Source organism: Pithys albifrons, chromosome 6 (genome assembly GCF_047495875.1).
Source record: "Pithys albifrons albifrons isolate INPA30051 chromosome 6, PitAlb_v1, whole genome shotgun sequence".
In the NCBI taxonomy this organism is placed as follows: domain Eukaryota; kingdom Metazoa; phylum Chordata; class Aves; order Passeriformes; family Thamnophilidae; genus Pithys; species Pithys albifrons.
Window position 1 is genome coordinate 50,458,982 of NC_092463.1, and position 21,576 is coordinate 50,480,557.

At 40.2% G+C, this 21,576-nt stretch overlaps 1 protein-coding gene across 6 annotated transcripts in view; it reads left to right on the forward strand.

Annotated features, from left to right (window-relative positions):
* The window catches only part of PTPN5 (protein tyrosine phosphatase non-receptor type 5), an 80,535-nt gene that overhangs the window by 26,931 nt on the left and 32,028 nt on the right, over positions 1–21,576 (forward strand). For all 6 annotated transcript variants that reach the window (XM_071558842.1, XM_071558840.1, XM_071558839.1 and 3 more), the window contains exons 3-4: positions 19,574–19,755; positions 20,617–20,736. In XM_071558842.1, the coding sequence (XP_071414943.1) occupies positions 19,574–19,755; positions 20,617–20,736 (302 nt within the window). The remainder of the gene's footprint in view (positions 1–19,573; positions 19,756–20,616; positions 20,737–21,576) is intronic.

The window sequence follows — 21,576 nt, forward strand, 5'->3', positions numbered from 1 at the left end:
GCCATTCATCGTGTCACTGAAAACAGTGAAGTTGGCTGGTTGCTGGCAATGCTGACAGCGTGGTATTGGTGCATTGTCAGATTATAAACTGGTACAGATATTTACCTGGAACTTCAAAAGGCCTAGCAGGCCACATCAACTGGATTAAAACCTGCAGGTTTCTGAAGACAGCAGTTTGCAGTGGTATGTTGTGAAGTAGTGTGTTGTCTACAACCTAGTAGCCCAAGTAAAAGATATACACAGGCTGATCTAGCTGTTTTGGTGCAAAGCTCCAGCTTGTGAGCTGGGTTTCCCCTGCACAGGTATTCTCACCACTGTGCTGCTGTTCCTCCTCCAGCAGCTGTGAGTTTTTCCTTGCTTTCCAGATGATGTACATCTGTTTACCTCCTGGTGCATTCCATCCTGCTTCTTTCTTTCCCAGACAGGCACTGCATTTAGAGTTGCAGTGACAGAATGATTTGGTGTTTTTTTCCAGATTGACAAGATGAAGCTGCCTCTTGTTTGCTTGGTGAGTCAGTACTGTGCTTGCAATGGTGAAATAACCAACTGAAGTGGAATGCTCCTGAGTTTGGCCTCATGTCCATATTCATATGATCACACCAATTATTTGTTTTGGTTTCAGTCTTTGAACCTTAATGCAAGAATGTCACTTAAAAAGTTTAAAGCTTTTTTGAGAATCATGAGCGTATACTGACAGGACACTGGGGCATACTTAATATGGTATGATTCAGGAGTGCTAGCAGAAGTAGGCAGCTGTATTTCAAAGGAAGATCATGGTTTGGGTTTTTTGCAGAGAGATTGGGGTCCTGAGGCCAGAGTAGGAGTACATTCTACTGTGTCTCCACTACTACACAGACAGCAAAATAGTATTTCTGGGCTGCCACTCTACTCCAAGGATTATTCTGAGCTGTTCTGTCAGTACTCCTTTCACCATTCATATTCAGACAGTTTTCCCGTCATTGCTCTTGCTTCTGTGTGTACCTCCTGCCTTGTAAGCTTGATCTTCAGGAATGGGGACTGTACCAGAGGGTAAATCTGACCATGTGCTCTTTGTTAGAGTGAAGTCTGGAGAGTATCACCTTTGTCCATGGTTTCTGGTGAAGAAAACATGGGTATATGGACTTGAGGAGAGCAACAGCACACTCAGTTATAGTGCTGCTGCAGATGGTCATAGGGATGAAGAACTGTGGTTGTAGTTTGTTCCTGCTGTGCAGTCAGATGGAGCTGTGCAGGTAGGTGTGCCAGCCTATACACATGCACCATGAAAAAAAACAGGTGGGACATGGTGGAATATTCCCTAAATGGCATTACTTGTCTTGGCATATCTGCCTGTAAGGCCGTTTTCTGCCCCCATGAGAGCTGACAGAACTGAAGTTCTATTAGGCCCTGGCTTGCACTGTAATACTTCCCCACATGGGACTTTCTCAGATTTTGTGCAGGTGCAAATATCATAAACATCGCTGCAGTTTAAGGTTTGGAATGATGGGCTGTCCTCACACTGCCCAGTTTGTAATATTTGGTGTTCTCACAACTGCACCTGTGTTTTCTTAATTGTGAGTGACAATAGACACATTTCTGTGCTGTATTCACAGACATGCAATTAAAGGAAGCACATGGTAGGCAGCAGTTTGAAAACCGTGTCAGTCTCAGTTTCAAAAGCAACTCTGCGGTATTGTATCACTGTCTTTTAGTGTGAAAGGGATTCCATTTTTTAAGATGCTTTTGAAAATGAAATTTAGGCCCATGTTTTGAAGAACAATTAAAGTTGTTTCAGCAGAACTAGGGGCTAATCTGGCTGGATTGAGACTTTTGAAAATTTACCAAGACCTTTTGAAAATTTGGCCTCTTGTTGCCCTAATTGAGCTGGGGAGATATATCCACCATCATGTTTCCTACTAGAAAAATGGATCAAAATCAAAATCAAAATCTGACTTCTGCAGCCTTGCCTTTGAGAATTTTCTTTAAGAGCTCACACTTGAAATTGGGAAATAACAATAACAGAAAAGTTTAACTAGATTTTTTTCTCTTTCAGGGTTTAGAGCAAGATATTTCAGAGGAGAGGAAGGGAAGAATGTCTACCCTAACTCTGAGGTTATTTAATTCCCAAGAGGGAGGAAGTTTTCAGTGTACTGTACTTCTTGCATATGCTACCTTGTTTCATTTGAGCTATTGCCAGATGCTGTTTTTAGTCTCCACTGAGTCCTTCTGTCAGGCTTTCACACTCCTCCTCCTATGGGCTTCTCTTCTATGGCCTTGTATTTATTTTTTTCTTTCATCTCTTATCAGATATTCTCATTTCCATTATTCTCAAACATACACCTTCTTTTGTAATCTATATTTTATCTTTTTCTTTCACTGCTTGTTGCTGCAAGTATATCGTGGAGCTTAACTGATGAGAGTGGTTTTATAGGACCTGGTTTAATGCCACAGAACAGACATTTTATAAGTCAGAAATACCAAAGATCCTGTTTCATGGATGTAAGATCCAAAACAGTGCAGTATGTTGAATTGGTCACATTGTTACATACTAAATTTTATGCATGCCTCATGGTTGCTGTTACAATTGGTAGACTAACTGATTAATTAGTGGACAAATTAATAGCATGACTACATGTCGAAATAAGCTGAAAATCAGCCTGGTGAAAAAACTAGTCATTTTTCAGAACGGAACATAGCTGACACATGTGTGTCTGTGATAGTTTTCTAATCTTGTTTTAGCTGAAGCAAACCACCCTTTCGAAGTCTAACATCATCACAGTATTTCAAACCTCTACTGTTTCTGGAAATCATGCTTTCTTGACTTCTGCCTTACCAGTTTGGAGATTGGGGCTTCATGTTTTCCTTGCACCTGCTAGTGATGTCACCATGGGGAGATGTAAGACATTCAAGAAGCAAAGTATTCCAATAAGGATAGTATTAGGAAGTGAGTTGTTGGGGAATACCATCATCAAGAATTAGTTGTTTTAGTGATGAAATGTTTTTTCATTGTATCACTGTTCTGTCTTGGAAAAGAAGTCTTAGGAGCCTGAGACTTGCTTTATATTTGTGCATCTTCTTATGTCTTTCTACCTATACATGATCTCTGATCTTTGTTAATCTGTGCTCTGCATCTTCACAAGGTAAAATTCTTAAAGGAAAGAGGAGGTACTGCAAGAATTGGCAAGTTAACAAAGGTGATGGAGAGCAGGCATTGATTCATGTTGAGCTGTCCAAAAGCAGTGAGGAGCAATCTCCCAACTCTGCTACTTGAAAAAAAGAGATGATCATGGCATGATCTCACCCATTAGGTGGTGCCATGTGTTGCACCAGGAAATTTGATTGAATGCAACTTGGGAGTTCCCCATGGCTCTTACACCACAAAGTGCACCTTCCAATAAAGGACTAGCTGTTGCAAGAAAAAGAGCCGTATTCAAGCATATTATTGAAGGAAAGAACACAAAGGGGAGTCTGGCTTGGTGAATATTCCTTAGGAGCATTCAAAGTGTAACTGAGAATCTTGAGATTAAGCAGATTAAGAGAAAAGAGAGATTCAAGCACTTCATGAGAAGAGCTTTTGGGAGGACAGAAGAGGAGTTGAGTAAATACTGGTGTTTGACTGTTTAGTGGTGCCTTTTTGCAACATCTGTCAAGCTTCCTTTAAAAATACCCAGCAATCTATGGCTTAACTGTGGATATTTTTCAAACTTAATTCCCAGTGTAAGGAATTGTCATTTTAATTTCGCAAGCAAATCTACCAGCTTACTAAATTTATCAACCTACTCATGCAAATGGAAACCCAGTAGATTGATTTTGTTCTGTGCTTTTTTGTCATAGCTTTCTGGTTGTCTTCTAAGTTTTACATGGTCTATTTTGGTCAGGTTCTGTGTTGCACTGTATTCTGTATAATTTCATCCCTGAAATTGCGCCCACTGCTACGATACGTGGTAGCACTGAGCTATTATACTGTTCTCCCCATGGGATCTGAATGCCTCTTCACTGTAGGCTGTTGGCTTTCTGTGTGCTGCACCCCATGCTGTGGTAGCAAGCTGCCTGGATATTACCATATTGTGGTTCTTTGCACCTACCAAAAAGAATGAATGCTTATCAGGTGTCCTTAATGATGTGGATCTAGTATTGCTTTAAACTCAGCTGTTTAGCTAAAAGAATGTGTTATTCAAAAGAAAAAGGCAATTTTACCTGAAAGTAACTGGCGAAATGAAGTTTTACTTAATCCCTACAATAGATGCCATTTGCTGTTGATGATTGCCATCATGGCACGCTTTAAGTGAGAACAAACATACTACCCCCCTCCAATACACACAAGCCTTTTTTCCTAACAGATTTATTCATTAAGCATATGTTCAAAGACTACAGCTATTACCACTTTTAAATAGAACCATTTTTTCATTGCTTTTCATAGATAAAATGCCACAGCATTATGAAAAATCTACTAATGTTCCAGGTTTAATTAACATATTCTATTAAAAGTCCTTTCTACTCAAGTTGTCTGACAATAAGCAGATAAATACTGTCTGTTGGAGACTGACCTTCAAATGACAGTCCAAAGTTGTTGCTTTGCAAAGTCTTTAGCAGTTTGAATGCTTTTACCTTCCCTCTGTGTATGTTTAAAAGGTCTCCACTTCTGAACCCAGACATAGAAGGGGAGGTTGTTAGACTGTAAGGCTCAATCCTAACAGGGTCTGAATGTCCTTTACCAGCACATTGAAGAGCCTGTGTTATTTTCTGTAGGGAAAAACGCTTTTGCAAGAGCTCTAAGGTGAAACTTCCTTTGTTCTGGAGGTTTTTTTGCATGCTATTAAAGTGTTATTCCTACTGGGTACACCTCTGGGTTTGGTGTTGCTATGCCCCTTCAGCTGGTAAAACCATTTCAAGATCTGTAGAGATGAAAAGGTGAACTATGTTATAGTTACCCCTCAAAAGTAGGAATTGATACTGCCTTGCTTCATCTTTTGTCTTTTATGTCTCTGCTCAGCATATCTGAAATAGATCACAGGGCTTCTTCCTGGGCCATGCATCAAATGTAGCTCTTGTCCATTCTTCTTATGATCTTCCCAATATAATTAATGCTGTTGTGATGGTTTGGCCCTGGCTGGAAGGCAGGTGCCCACCAAAACCACTATGTTGCTCCCTCCACAACAGGATAGGGGAGAGAAAATAAAACAAAAGACTCATGAGTTGAGATAAGGGCAGGGAGTGATCACTCACCAGTTATTGTCATGGGCAAAACAGACTCCAGCTTGGGGAAATCAGTTGAATTTATTAGCAATGAAAATTAGCAGGATAGTAAGTAGTAAAACAAATCTAAAAAGCACTTTCCCCTCACCTCTCCCTCCTTCCTGGTCTTAACTTTGTACCTGATTCTCTACCTTCTCCTCCCCAGTGATTCAGGAGTGGGGAATGAGGATTGCAGTCAGTTTATCACAGGTGTCTACCACTGCTTCCTCCTGAGGGAGAGGAGTCCTTCCCCTGATCCAGCATGGGATCCCTCCCATGGGAGACAGTCCTCCATAACCTTCTCCAATGTAATTCTTCTGCAGGCTACAGTTCTTCATTAACTGCTCCAGTGTGGGTCTCTTCCAGGGGATGTGGTCCTTCAGGAACATGCTGTGGTCTGATGTTGAGTCCACCACAGGGTCACAAATCCTGCAGGCAAACCTTCTCCATGCTCCTCTCTCCATGGGTCTGCAAGTCTCTGCCAGGAGCCTATTCCAGCACAGACATCCCATGGAGTCACAACCTTCTTTCGGCAATCTACCTGCTCTGGTAGGAGGTCTTCCAGAGGCTGCAGGTGGATTTCTGCCCCCCTGTGGACCTTCACAGGCTTCAGGGGCACAGCTGCCTCACCATGGTCTCTGTGGGAATCTCAGGTCCAGCACCGGGAGCACTTCCACCCCTTTCTTCTGCACTGACCTTAGTGACTGCAGGGCTGTTTCTTTCACATATTCTCTCTCTTCTATTCTCTGGCCACATTTACTATTGTGATGTAACTTTTTTTCCCTTCTTAAACAAATTATCACAGAGGTGCTACTACCATTTGATTGGCCCAACCTTGGCCAGCAGCAGGTCCATTTTGGAGCTGGCTGGCATTGGCTCTGACAGACATGGGGATGCTTCTAGTGCCTTCTCAAAGAAGCCATCCCCATAGCCCCCCACACTCTGCTACCAAAACCTTGTGACATAAACCTTTCAGGAAGGGATCAAGCAAGTTTGTTGTCCATAATTGTCAATGGGAGTTGAGGGTTGCAAGGAAAAACAGTTCTTCTGGTAGAATTTTCAGGTAATGTGAAGGAATACAGAGGTGGGGTGGCTTGAAAGTGCTGTACTGGTCCTTAGAAGCTAAGAATGAGATTTGCAAGATTAGTCAGTACTTAATTCTTCATATTGAAGTAAAGTGTGGGAGGAGACTTGGTATGAGGAGTTTGGCATCTCCTGTTAATGCAGATGAAGTGTTCTGGATACCAAGGCAGAAATACAGTTCTGTGGATGAAATCTTACTTCCATTGACACATACTGTCACCCACACTTCATAAAGAGCATGCTATGGAAAGCAATTGACTACTCATGTTTCAAAATATATATACAGCCTTTTTCAACATGGAGACAAAGCAGTGGGGCAACTAAGAGTCCTAGGGATATGTTTGATGCCTTTGTGGTGATTGGAATTATAAATGTTATGAAATCAGGAACTTCTGAAAAGAAAGAAATGCTTCAGTCAAGATCTGAGTAAACAATGTTTTTGATTAGTCCCAGTTTGTGTTGCATAGTTGAGAAGGTAAAGTAACTTACCGTCTTTTCATTCTTAGAATAGGGAATACTGTGAGAACTTTTATGCTGCTAGCAATGGGAGGTTTTGAGTGTGTCTCCTTGGCAGCTGTGACTCCATCAGACACAGCCTGCCACCTGCTTCCATGCAACATCAGATCATATTCAAGTCCTCTCCGGAAAGGTGTTGCATTAAGGTATTAAAGAGCATTTGTGCAGTATTTGCTGAAGTACAGAATGAAAATCCCTAGGCTAACTGTAATCCCAGTCTGACCCTAGAACTAGAAGTAGAAATCTACACTGATGCAGGATCCAAAATGGTTTTCGCTTACCACCTTGGAGATCTGTTGATTAATGTCAGCTCTTGCTAAGGTAACTCAGCATGAGGCTGTGTGGTATGAAAGTCACCTCAGGTCAAGCAGAGCCTTGGGATATGTGTGCCCATGAGAGGTTTGTTTCTTTGAATTGTTTTGTAGAGTGAAGCTCAGGACTGCAGGCAAGTCATGCAAAATCCTCCTGGAATAATTGCAAAGCTTATCACCAGCATGTGCCTTTTTCCTCTCACCTTCTCTGACAGAGATCCATAACAACTTGTGCATGTCTACTTCTCTATCTAGACAAAACATTGCTCAGTGCATGTTTCCTTTCTGGGAAGAGGAGAAGGCAAGCTGTTGCATTTTTTTAGTTTACTATTTAAAGCTGTGTATCTGTGTTGATAAGCACAATACAGAAACCCTGACAGACTAGGCACAGGTAAACCAAGCGGACTGTTACCACCTTTTACATGCACTATTCCCTTTTTGTGCTTCTGTATGGATAGCTGGGGAGAAGGAGAGGTTGAAACTATTATGCTTACCACATTTTATTAGCCTAAGCATGCCCCTAACATGAAAGGACTGCAGTTACAGAGCTAGCAGAGCACTGAACTGGAAGCAATGATATTTAATTGTGCAGGTTTTGCATTAATGGAGTAGCCCTGTATGACAATAGGGTTCTAATAAAAGGATAAAGTTGAGTGTGGTCATCCTGTTGCTGGATGTCCATGCTCCTATCTATAGAAGTGCTTATTCCGAAGCCTAAGTTATAATATCTGAGTGATGCTGCTGCTTTCTGGGGAAGTAAAGCAGTGCAAGCATAGTCTTTTTAAATGCATGAAAGAAAGTGAAATGCTTATGCTTGGCATAGTACCCTTGGGGCATGTCTCAGGTTTGCGGCTGAAGATGATTGTTGAGACTGGTCTTGATATAATTTACTTGGCTCAGGAAAGAGAATGTCTTTGAAAGAAATCTTGAATGTGATAGTGGTTTTCCTAAATGTTTTTGGTGAAGGCACTAGGGCATAAGATTTGAGTCACTTAGTAAAGCAGGCTATCCCCAAATGAATGACATCAAAATGTTCACATTTGAACCTGGCAGGAAGCCAGCATATCACCCATCTGTTTCATGGTGCAAACCTTCTCATTCACCAGAGCAGAAAGCAGATTAATACCTACAGAATGCCAAGCTAGTAAGTCACTGAAGAGAAATTAAAAACACGCAATGATATTAGAATTATGAATGTAGAAGTTATTCATTTATCAGGAGAAATATGCTTTTTTTCATCAATACCAGTGTGCTAACACCAATTCAGATAGTAGTATGAGTTGTAAGTACTTTCCAAAGTGTGTGATACCAGAACGTGCTTGTTGCTTTTAATTGTCAGAGTCACTCTTGTATTCCAGAGGTTATTTGACTGGTTTTAAATTATTGCTATTTTTTGATTATGCATTCGGGCACATCTAAGTATATCCTGTAGTTAAAGACTAAAGGCTCAAAAAATATAATTAGAGTTTGAAAAAGGAGAGTTGGTTATCCTGTTTCAGAGAGTTTAAGCCTGTACATTTCCATCTGCATCACTGTGCTGCTGATGGTTTTCCCTAGCTGTGTTGCCTGTGCAAGGCTGATTCATGAGCAGTCAAAGCCTTATCGTTTCATCTATGGAATTACAGAGCTGCTTTGTGGGTTTCAATTTTCAGTGTTAAAGGGAGTTTTCAACCTGAGATTAATTTGGGACAATCAACTCCACTGAAAGTCAACTTGTAGTCTGTTTGCAAAGGCTCAAAGTGCCTCCAAATTATCACCATGTACTTGATAACATTCACTGAAGAAAACAGCATAACAAAGAATATATTCTTTATTAAAAAAACAATTTTTAAAAATTAAATCTAATTGTTAAGTGGTAATCAGATGGACCTTCTGTGAGGGTGTCAACAGGAAAGAAGGAAAGAGCCTTATGAAAAAAACCCAAACAGACAACAAAACCAAACCAAACCAAAAAAGCTTTGAATACAACCCTGACTGAAAGACGGCAAATGCTAATTATGTGTGCGTGTGATACATGTTAATATTACATGTGTCTGCCCATTGAGGGTTTGCACTCACTTAAGAGCTGTAATTTGACACCTTTTTTTTCCAAAACAAACACTGCTCTAGGGGCCCTACCTGCCATGAGAAATGTCCTTTAATGTGACATTTCACAGAAGAAAGGGAAAAGAACACTGCTGGCAGCATATCTTGTGGTTAAGCACTAGGAGAGTCATTGAGAATAAACCTCTTATGTATTTGATTTAGTAGTGGGAGTATGATTTAAATGTGGACGAGGGCACATACAAAATTAAGAGCAACTCCCCCATTATTAGTAGAAACATGTCAGTTTATATTGAGTGTTGGACCTCACCAGTCAGACCCTACTGATGGTACAGTAGCTCTCATGTACTTCCCATATGTTTAATTATCTGACCATCCCTTACTGCTTCTGATGGTTCCTAGTAGTTCATCTTTGCTGTTTTTCTAGAGCAGAGAGCCTGAGGTTTTTGTTTTCTTCTCTCTCACTTCTAAATGAGGCTTACACCTGCTTCAGAATGGTGTCAGCTGAGTGTGTTCTCAGCTGCTTCTGCCTTGCAGCTTTGTTTCTTATGAATTATTATGGATTAGAGATATGGTGAGATGATCAGGTAAGTTAGTTTCTTACTGGGTGGGTTAGATATTTTATAAAGCAGTGAGTAGCACTGTGTGGGACTTCAAGTCTGGGAGAAGTGCTGTCTGGAACATTTCGTTCCTTCCAAAAGGGATGAGTTTGATGACAGCTCAAATGAAGTCTCTCGTACTCACCCTTGAGTGAAACAGTCTCTGGTGTCAGGCTGCATCTTTCCCCCCTCAGGAATGACTTCATAGACCACAGTCCTGTCTTAAAAAATCGTGTTTTGCAAATTCTTTTGATTATTTGGAAAAAAAAAAAAAAGACTGTAGGGAGGCAGGAGAATTTGAGAAGGTTTTGAGTTTTGCTTTTCTCTTTCCCATATTTTCTTTCCTCTGTGGTTATAATATTTTCATGAACAATTTCTTGAGCAACACCATGATGAGCCACTCTGTGGGATGGAGAGTGGAAGTTGATATTGAAAGGCATATTAGTGCGATGTCACTGAACTCTGAGTTTGGGTTTTGTCTTTGCATTTCAGGTCTGTAGAGCACAAACACATTTTGAGGCAAACAGATTTGCACCAGAATTACTGAGAAGCAAGACTGAACATTATGTAAGAACAGATTCTTTTTCACACGGCTTACTTTTTGAATCACTAATTCTGTTTAATAAGACAAAATCCTTATTTAGCTCCTAACAAGCCCTCAGTTTTTCTAGTGATATTAACAGTAGCAGCAGGTTAAAAATTATTTTGAAAATTAATCACAATTATCCTGGTTTACTCAGAAAGTTAGTTTCAAAAGTGGTTTTTCAGAAATTGATTTAATAGATTAGGAAGCTTCTGGGCATTTTTTCCATGACCTATAGACTCTACTGTCCAGAAATTTAATCATAGAAGAAAATTCTACCTTCTTAATTTAATTAAATGTATGTTTCTATATGTACAGCCCAACCTAAGAGTAATCTGAACTCTTTGTAACCATGATGAACATGTTTCTGGCCATTGATAGCAGATTCCCTTTTCTGTATAGGAATTTAATAGGTAGTAGGAGATGTTGGTTCCTGTTATGCTTGGGTTTTATGGACCCTGCAAGTAAAAGGCTGGGATTTTCTTTTCATCTTCTTGAATGATGAAGGTTGGAGCTGGTGGACATTTCTAGCACAACTGAAGATGCCCTTAGGAACTGGAATCTATCCAGATGGTATTTTCACTTAGCATTGTGGCACTTCCCTGTGGCAGCCAGACAATTACTACACAGTAGCTGCTGGACTTCTGAAAAAATCACAACTTGAAAGCTCTTAAAAGTCACAGAAAAGAGGGAAAACCTCAAGGCCTCATCTCTACCCTAAATTCTCAGAACATATCAGCAAGCGCATAACATCAGTGACTGACTGGGAATCAGACGAGGTTTGCAACTTGTTTGCTGGCCAGTCTTCTCTTGTTGAAGAAGAGTGGGAGGCAGTTTGTCTTGCAATCTGGTATTTCTGTCCTCTATCCTTCTATAGCAGCTTGCAGGCTTGCTTTTATATGTGACCCTGTGGTCCTGGGTGAACATGAACAATTTTTTTGACTTCACCTCTTTTTCTCTCCTCCCACCCATCCCAGATGAAGTGGCAGGTGGACTGAGTGGGAGCAGTGTGAAATGAATGCAGAGAAAATGTGTGACTCAGCAGTTCATCGGGGAGCTGCTGAGTGGAAGGGCAACAATTCTCCTCACACACTGGCATCAGGTTCCTGTTCCCTCAGAGATGAGAACAGGCCATTTACGGATGGAGCTGTGTGGCCCACCAGCATGGTGAAGGGTCTGCTTATTCTTTTCAGTAGAACTTATTTCAAATAGAGAGAAAAGTTTTGATTGTGTTTAAAATGTTGCCAGGGAAAGGGGAGAAGCACTGAGCTAGAAATACATAGACCTCGTTTTGCTGCCTGGCTTGCTCACAGATTTTCTGCATGACTTTCCCCCTTGCTTGCTTTTTCTCTTGATGTGTCTTTTGCTTTTGGTAATCAGAGTTTGGCTTAAGCAGCAGCCAGACTCTACCAGCTGAGCTTGAAAAGTGCAAGTCTTCAGTGCTTTTCCTGGGTAGTAGATGACACCTCTTTTCCTCTCTGAGCTATTGTTCAAAGAACTCCATGGAGAATGTTTGTCTTCCTCAGAAGGAGGCTGCTGGCTTTAAGCATGCTGGGAGCATGAACAAACAAGTGTGAAGGAGAATTAATATTTGTGAGTTGTCTTCTGTTGCACAGGGGTGAATTAACCTTCTCATTTCAGTATTAGGGAAAGACCGTTTCTAAGTGGTTTTGTAATGTTATAAAAATTTTAGTACTTTATTACCAGTTTCAGTGTCTGTCCTTCAGAAGAGAGGACTGAAGTTGATTTTGCTGTATAGACTAATCAACAGCAAGTAGACATTTTATATCAGTGTTTGTACTTACTCAAAGCTCAGTTTTAAAGCTGTAGTGTATGATGTGTACCACACATCATTCTCATCAAGTTTTCCCAAAACACACATGCCAAAAAAGCAAGCATGAGGAGGTGTTCTCTCAAATCTTTAGAGAGCTTGAAACAGTGTCACTTGAGAGCTGTTGAGTAGCTGAATTGCTTGTGATGGACATATCAACCCAGAAGTCAGAGCGAATGAAATGCAAATATTCTTGGCTACTTCCAGTGTGATCATTTTAGCAAAAATATTCAGCTTTTCCAAATAGAATCCTTAAATATTAGAAATCTCAGTTTTTCTCCACACAGTTCTGAATACCTGCAGCGTGGCCCACCTTGTTCTTGCAGTTCAGGGTACATACACTTAGTGCAAAAGTAAAGCGTTAGAAATTCTAAGCTGAAATTAATTTCAGATTAAGTAACATAGGGGACTGATAACTAAGTTGCTGGTATGTAGACTGAATCTTGGTGAAGAGGCTTCCATTCCTGTAATGTGTCAGAGAGGGTAATTCCAGTTTTTTGGAGCTCTTACTTAAATTGATAGTATGTCAGGCTTATTTCTTTATTTCTTCTTTAAGTTCTGTTACACAGAGGCAAAGGAAATCTGCAGTTACAGTTTGCAGTCTTACAAAGGATTACTGGAATGATCTAACTGGCTTCCAGTTAGAGACCAAAGAGATTTTAGAATTGCTTTGGTGCCTTGCAGTGTTTAGTGGTAAACATAGAGAGGTACATGGATCTGTCTGGGTTGTTGCTGGTGTTTGAATTAAGCTGTCTTACTCCTTCAGAAGTAGCTCTCTATGTGGTTTTGCATTACAAATGCAAGATCTACCAACCACAAGTTCTTGGCAGCTAAAACTTGGACTTTATCCAGAGAGGAATTGGAAGTACTGAGGCTATTAAATTGTTGTAAATCCCTTCTATCTCCAGTCAGTCAGTAGTTGTAGCTGTAGGGTGCATCTGCGAATATTTTTCTTTGCAGCTCTTAATCTGGATATGTTTAAGGACTAGATGCCCTCCTCCTGAGCAGTGTTCTATTCAGCCATTTGGAAAGCATAATTGTATTGCACTCTTGTAAGCAGAGCAGGTCAGGGATTAAGCAGAGTAGCAGTTGTCATGATCCAAAAGGTCAAAAAAATTAATAAAGGAGGAGGATGCATGCTTAGGATAACAGCAAAAAATATTCCCAGCTTTCAACACAGATCATTCAATCTTTACTGTAGTTTTCAACATAACTTACCAGTTGAATTAGGAGTAAAGAGAGCATCAAGAAGAAACAGACTTTGCTTGGTGGTGAATTTTATCTGTCTGTAAACAATAATGATGCAGCCTGTCATGTTTACTACTTAATATATTAGATTGCTGATTATAAAGAAGTTCAGTAGAAGTTTCAGAGTTATAAAATAGTAGCCCACGAGTTGGTTTCCTGCAGAGCGAGGAATGTAAGTACACAAGTTGTATTTGCTATGCAAGCATGAAAGGTCCCCTTCCTCTTACCCACTTCCTCCCATACCACTGCAGTGCTAAAGAAAGCTCATTATTCAGTTCCCATCCTTATCATGCTGCAGTGGCAGCAAAAAAGGGAATGTTTTCTCAGCCAATACCTTTGTCCCAAAACTTTATTCTTTGGATAGGTGGCCTGATTTTTTACCCTCCAGCACAAGTTGCCTCTTGTTCACGTGCACTCTGAGACAGTTCATTCAGCTTTGATGTGTCTTGCCAGCACCTGGACTTGCCTACAATCAGGATGTCTTATGATATGCATAGTTAATAAGATCTTGACCAGATACGTGAACTACAATGCCAAGGGCTGTGTCCTGCACATGCAGTTCAAGTGCATGTCAAAAGAAGCAATAGGCTTGCAGACCCATATCAGGAGTGTACCTTCATCTACTGTTCTTTCATCAGTAGCAGGTTTCCCTAGCAGTTAGATGGAAATTGGAGAGGAGGATTTCAGTGGATAGTTGCATTTGGATATATGAAGATCTAGAAGCTATACATGTATGTATGACTCTGATGTGAAGTGTTGGTAATCTTGATGGATGTGAAGTTCTGCTGGCATGTTCATACTTTGTGATGCTGTGGTCCATTCCTATAAATTCTTGCCACATATGGCCATCATGAAGATACAGACATATTCAGAGGGATATATATCTCTATACACCTTAAACAATCATTGGACATTGCAGCTGAGCTGCTGTGGTGTGTTGACAGCTGCAACTTGAGAGCTGGCAGAATAGGTGAGGCCCATTTTTGCCTCTTCTTGTGTGTCTGGCAGGTAGCTCACAAAACTTGGGGATTCCACCACTGGTGAAGAAGAAGCCACTGTTAACAAAGTTTGTATTTCTCAGTGAAGAGGGAATACCATTCCAGAAGCATAATTGCCACAGGGACAGTGTAATGGATGTACATAAATGTCTAATAACTGTAGAGCAATGTATTTTGATTGATGGGGTGCATTTTATTTGTTGTAAAAATAATTTCGATGAGTAGCAAGTCTTTCATACATTATTAAATTGTGTGCCAAAGCAGATGTGTCAATTTCTCGAGCACTAGCACCTATCACAAAAGAAGACACAAGCTTCTTTCAAAGTGTTAACTTCATTAGAAAATACGCCATGATGTGTGGTTCTGGGGAGTTGTTTTTTGTTTTGTTTTGTTTTTCACTGAAGGCCTTAAGTATGAATCAGTTGAGTTCCAGAACTGCTAATGCCTCACCTACAGCAGGATTTGATGGGATCGTGGCATGTTTGTTACTGCAAGGTTTGTTGACTTGCTTGTCGTTGCTACAGTGCTTTTTAGTGTCTCAGTTAAGCCTAGTACTCTAAACAATTATTTTCCTGAGAGTGGATATAGGTCTTGTTTCATCCTTCTGCCTTTTATGTACTCACATATGAAGTCAGAAAAAAAAAAAGATATGGAGACACAGGGGTTTTTAAATGGGCATTTTCAGAGTTACAAAAGCCAGCTTGTACCTTCTGAGTGGAGAAAGATGTTTCGTTATACATATTACTCCATAGCAAAGTGTTGTGCCAGTGTATTTTTGGCAGCTTGTATTGGTGGCAACATTTAAGGAAAGAAAACAGAATGAATGGATCCCTGGCATGATATGTTCATCCAGGAAGTTCCTTTCCCTGAACAGCATGGATGAGGTTAAGTTTATGGCGCTGTTTTGAAATTTCTAGTTGCTTTAATAAGCCATATGGCTGCTACAGATGTCAGAGACCTTTTAATTCTTCCGCCAAAGGGTTTTTTTCTAGCAAGCATAGTCCTGCACCAAAGCAGAAGTACTTGTGGAACTTGAATCCCAATCTCCATGATGCAGGAATTGAAAAGGATGTCATGTGAATGTTACATTTAACTGTCAGTCAAATCAGTAGCACAGGAGGGGCTCAACTCACTCCTGGATGTAGTCATCTTTGCCAGCTCTCTCCAGACCTTCACATTCACCTTGAGACATGAAAGCTTTAGTGATGTCTCACTCATTTATTACCTCATCTGCACACTGAAAGAATCCAGGGTCCATTAGGGCAAATAATACAGGAATATAGGACTGCAAGATGAAGCGTGAGTGGTAATTGAAGTATTGTTTAAATCTGACATGGTTAATACAGAATGTTAGGTGAGCATCATTATGTTTGTTAGAATCTAATCTTTTGGGATTTGTAAGAGCAAATTTTTGAGTGTACTATAATTAATACAAGGTCTTTTCTTTATATATCCACGACATGTATCTTAATCAGTTCTCTTATACATACGAATATAGACAGTTCTTCAGTGTTTTAGTTCTTGCCCCTCCTGTCTCTTATTTCATTAGTGAAAATATCTGTTAATTAACTGTGTCAGTTCAGCAGAGCTGGAAGCCTGTGCTCTGAGGTCCACTGATTGGGTCTCTACCTTATGCAGTGAAAATAATTGAAAGTAGAAGTAATCTATTGTCTTTCATATAGGGCAGTCATGTGACTCCTGCAATTGTGCAGGTGATACTAAACAACTCTAAAATTCCAGGAACTGGACTTCTGGGCTGTAGAAAGGCATAGATCCCCATGGTTACAGATGCAGAGCAGTCCCCTAACTTTGACATCTTTGTTCCAGAAGGCATGTGGTTAAGTGGCCTCCACATCATTATATTAGACTCAGGGCTTTGTTTCCAACCTAGACAAAAATGACCTTGTAAAATCTCAGGCTGTTACAGATATGAAACAAAGAAATTCTGTTTATTTGCTACATAAGGCAGGTGAATGAGCCTTTGGTCAGTTAAATATTCTGAAATATCAAATATTATGACTTACAAAAAACAGTTGAAAGCTGAGCTTGAAATCTGCATTCCCTGGCTCCTTGTTGTGTCTTCCCAAGGATGTTTTAGTTCTGCACTCTGTATATTTTATTTGGAGCTTTGGAGATGAATATCCAAGAAAGGAAGTCATTAGAATTTGGAAAAATAATAAATATGTTCATTAACCATTCTTAGGGATAGAGGTGCATTATTTAATGTAGATAAAGAAAAATCAGAACTTAAAATATGTTTAGTGAAAAATGGAAGGCTAAAGACTTTAGGAGCAAACAGTAATAACTATATGTTAACAGATATTTCTGAAGGTTTAAATCTCAGCCACAGGTGCATGTCTCTCTGCAAGGATTATAAAAATAGTTACTGACATCAAGGTTCTGTCTGTGCTAAATTTCAAATTCATATTCCAAAACACAGAGCAAAAACATCGCACAAAAATGGCAGGACAAAAATTGGATATCATTAACAAGTGTTTTCCGCTCACTTCTTGTTCGAATCCAATGAGACATGAAGAAGTTCAGAAGCTTGAAACAGTTTTAACTGTGGGTGTTTAATGTGGCTGCTGTGTTGACCTGCTGGAGAACTTCTGAGTCTAGCTTTATGTAGTGTGGTATCAGAAGTTGGGCGTTAAGCACATGGTCAGTGACCTTGGACACCAAGGACCCTGTCTGTGCTCGCTGTGTTTCTTGTGGAGGTTTGTCATAGGCTGTAGATTACTGTAGGCTGGAAGCCTGAAGGAGTGAGAGGTAGAGCTGCCATTATCTCTTGAGCTGTATTCCAGAAACTTTGTGCTTTTTCTTTGAAAATCACTGTTTTCAAGTGGTTGTCTTCTAGCATTACCAGACACATTGGTGAAAGTGAAGGGTGGGATTGTTGACACGTGTGATTTTACCTCATCAAGTTCCATATTTTTCCCTGTTTTTTTGACTGTATTTAATATGAAATTTTGGCAGTGTTTGTACAAATTACTGAGTCCTTCATAAAGTGATGTTGCTTGGAAGGGACCTAAAAGACCATCTTGTCCCAGCTACACTGCCACGGGTAGGGACATCTCTCACTAGACTGAGTTCTCAGAGCCCCATTCAACTTGGCCTTGACAAATAGTTAATTTCAGCATATACCTGTGGTATGAGATACATGGGTGTATGACTGTTTAGGTGCACATTCTCCATGTTTCCTGAGAAATATCCATGTAAAGACAACGAAAATAGTTACATATAACCAGTTATACTCAGCATACCTTGCTGAGGCCATTACCCATCATGAACTGACTGGAGATACTTTGAGAATGAGTAACCACTAATCTGAGCTCCTGGGGAAGTGCGTGGTAGTACACTGCAGATGCTCCTTGTGTCTTTGGGTCTCCCCAGTCATTACACAATGATGACCTTTTTGTTACTGGGCAGCTGTGGGAATGGAGAACCTTGTAGATGAAGCTATCGGTGTTTTGTGAGCACCCTGTTCTCATGTGCAGGAATGGATGTCCTAAGGTTTCTTTCAGTGAGGGAAGGGAGAACAGTAGCAGAGTGGGAATAAATACCTCAAGTTCCCGTCTACTCTCACATTTTTCTATTGTAGAAATCCAAATGCGATATTTGTGTGAATTCTTACTGTGGCGAGACCCTCAGCTGTTACATAGGTCCTATATTTCATTTTCCTAATAAGAGCTGTGGCTACTGATGCCTTAGGAGACCACAAAAAACAGGACTCCAGCCAACTTACTGTAAGATAAGATAAAAAGGTTCCTTTAATGTCTAGGCCTAGGGCAACAAGACTAAACAGAGTAATTGCAAGGCATTGATATGACATAGGGGTTAGAATGCATAGACATTGAACTTAAGTTGCTAAGTATGCTAAAATCTGCACTCACTGCAGTTGCTTCTAAAATCTATAAAAATTACAACACGAAAAATCAGAAAAACCCCTGAGGCATCACTACTTTATGGATGCCTGTCTGACTTGCAGTTACTGTTGTGATAGATTTAGAGAAATGCCTGTTGAGAGAAACTTTTTATAGAAACCTGACATCAATAAACAGTTTAGGTTGGATATTAGAAAAAGGTGCATCACTCAGTGGGTGGTTGGATGCTGGAACAGGCTCCCAGAGAAGTGATCACAGCACCAAGCCTGAGAGAGTTGAAGAAGTTTTCAAATGATACTCTCAGGCACATGGTGTGACTCTTGGGGGTGGCCCTGTGCAGGGCTGAGGGTTGAACTCCACAATCCTTGTGGGTCCCTTTCAACTCAGTGTATTCTGTGATTCTGTGAAACCATGGAAGGACTAATGATGTGGCCTTTCCCTGGGACACAGCTGGCTGGCTTAGACTTAAGGCTACAGTGTTGTACAGAGGGCAGCCTTGGGGCTTTCCTCATGTAGAAAGTTGTAAATCAGTTGTACTTACATCAAATGGATCAAATCTTTCACTCCTTTTAGCTTGTCAATTAATTTTTATCTACACAGACTCAGTGCGAAATGCTGTTGCTGAGGGACTAGCCACTCCTGTGGTTATTTCCAACAAACAGAACAACATTACAACATTATTAAATAGCTCTTAAGTATGAATTCATCCAAGAAGTAGGTTATTAGAATAAACTCTATTTTATTAGTGCCTTAGGACACTCAACCAAAACCCAGAGCCCTTGAGCACTATTCAGACACATAACATGAAACAATCTCTACCTCAGAAATGTATAATCAAATTAGACAAAGCAGACAAATAAGGGGGAATAGAGAAATTGAGGCAGGAAGGGACAAAATGGGTTCTCTACCACCACGTAGCTGGGAAGTGTGTAGCTAGGCAATTGCACAGATAGTTTCTTTTAAAAAGTGAAAATGAAAAGATGTAGCAATGTAGATGAGAATTTATTAACAACAAAGCTGAGAATCTGCACCTCTGGAAAGAAAGGGAAATAATTTATCCGCCCACACTCACTTTTTACTGACGAAGGCAGGTGAATAAAGCTGAACTAATAGAGTGTGACGCTCACAATCCTGAGCTGTGCTTACTGATGCGGAACTGAGAGGTAACCATCCTCTCTAGGAAAACAATAGCCCTCACAAGCCCTGCAGTGCCTGCAGGGTCACACACTGTTCATCCCCTGCACATGTCATTTTCATGCGAAGGTTGTTCCGGTCCAGCTGATATGGAGTCAATGGATGAATCTGAAGGACAGCAAGGAGAGCTGAACAGGAAGGAGCAGTCCCTGAAAACCCCTCAGAAAACAGCAGTGCTTGGTTGGCCGCCCCGATGGAATGGATTAATACCTGGAGACAGCATGTATCTGTTTGTCCTCTCACAGATACTGGTAAGGCAGCTTGCCATAGCTCTGAAATGCTGAGACCCTTCTTTTAAGATGTGTTGGCTTGGGAGGTTTCCTCCTTGTTCATTGAAGATGTAGCAGTGGAAACAGATGGAGTCCTCTCATTTCTGCAGCCACCTCTCACAGTTTTGCCTTGTGAACAGCCCCTGCCTTTTGGTGTCCCAGACTCCCATCCCATTTACTGCCTCTCTGCAAATGCCTCCTTTGCCCAATGACCGATCTCCCACCAAATCATTTTCAGTAGGTGGTGTGTATGGGGGTAAATATCCATCTTGTTAACAAGTGGACCAAGAGGTGTATCCTTTAAAGTTGTGGTGTCGTGGATGAGTTTATACCTCTCTGTGAGTGTATTAAGTATAGCATCATTGCTTTTGTACTTTTATGTTACCACTGGTGGTTCAAATGGAAAGTTCCTGTGTGTGTCTATTTATAGTCATGTCTATATGAACACAGCTATTTGTGAAAGCTTTGAGAGAGGCCTTAATAGTCTTTTGATAACATACTAATTTAATTGAATTACCAGTTTTGATCTAAGAGAAATAATTCTGAAAGTTTAGAAGTCAGAGAAATCTGTTGCTCTTTCAATGTACAGACATCCTGGGCAGTCCTTTTGCTAGTGTGGATCAGAGTAAGCCTGTGCAACTCACTGATGCATATGTAGTTAATAGTGGCTGAGCACGTAGCCTAGAAATCTACAGCCTAGAAAATACCTGACTTCTTAAGGCAAAACTGATAATCAACTTAAATCAATGCTAACTAAATTAGTTAATTATGCAGTCTTGAAATGAAAATTAATGTTTGTATAATGAGAAATTCTCATTATGTCTTTTCTGATTGATTGCACAGCTTCTCTGCCTGATGCTGTGGTACAGCACTTATGGGACCATCCCAGCAGCTCAGAATGCCTTTGACCTGCTCTCGTATTTACTTACCCCATTTAAACAGGTTTTGTCAGATCAAGGGGAGGTAAGTCCCTGTACTCCTCTCTGACTATATAGCTGATGTCAGTAACCTTGGGTGGTGCTTCTAATCTCTCTTGTGATTACAAGTGTAATACGCATGTATTTCATGTATTGTAGTGACTGCTGTAATTTTTGTGTCCTGAAATGGTAAAGAGTTTTCTGAAAACAGAGCAATATTTTATCTTTGATATATAGGGTTGAATTTTTTGTCTATTATGTTAGGTTAGTACAGCAGATTTTTCATAATGTGCTAATGATTGCAGATGAAACAAAGCAGTAAGAAGCCCACTAAGGTGTAGCCCACAGTAAAGGGAGAGCTGGAACTTATTTTATTAGGATTAATAGAAGATTAAATTCTGGAATAATGGATCAACCCACATAAAAGATGCAAATCACAACACAAAAATCTATTTTTGTTGAGTGTTTAGAATATATCTATGTGCAGTAAATGTATTTCAGGTGTACTAGGTGTACAGATTCAATTGTATCTGCAAAGCTACACCAGTAAAATTGCTTAGCTTCTCACCATGACATAATGACACATATACCAGAGTGATTCATCTGATAAATTACTGGTAATTATACCCAGTGCAGCTTTTTCTAGTGTGGACAGAACCTTAATTAAATAGTGAACAGCTACTTTCAAAACTCAGATGGAATACACTGGCTATCAGAATGCTTAGATTTATTGTATATAATCTTTGTAGCAGAAGCTATGAGGTACAAATAGAAAATCTGATTCAGTCCCTCTTTGGACTGAAGTACAGTGGCGACTGTTTTCTGTTTCCTCTTAATGTTTATGTACTGCATGTCACCTACTCCTTTTTGGTTGGTTTATTTTTTT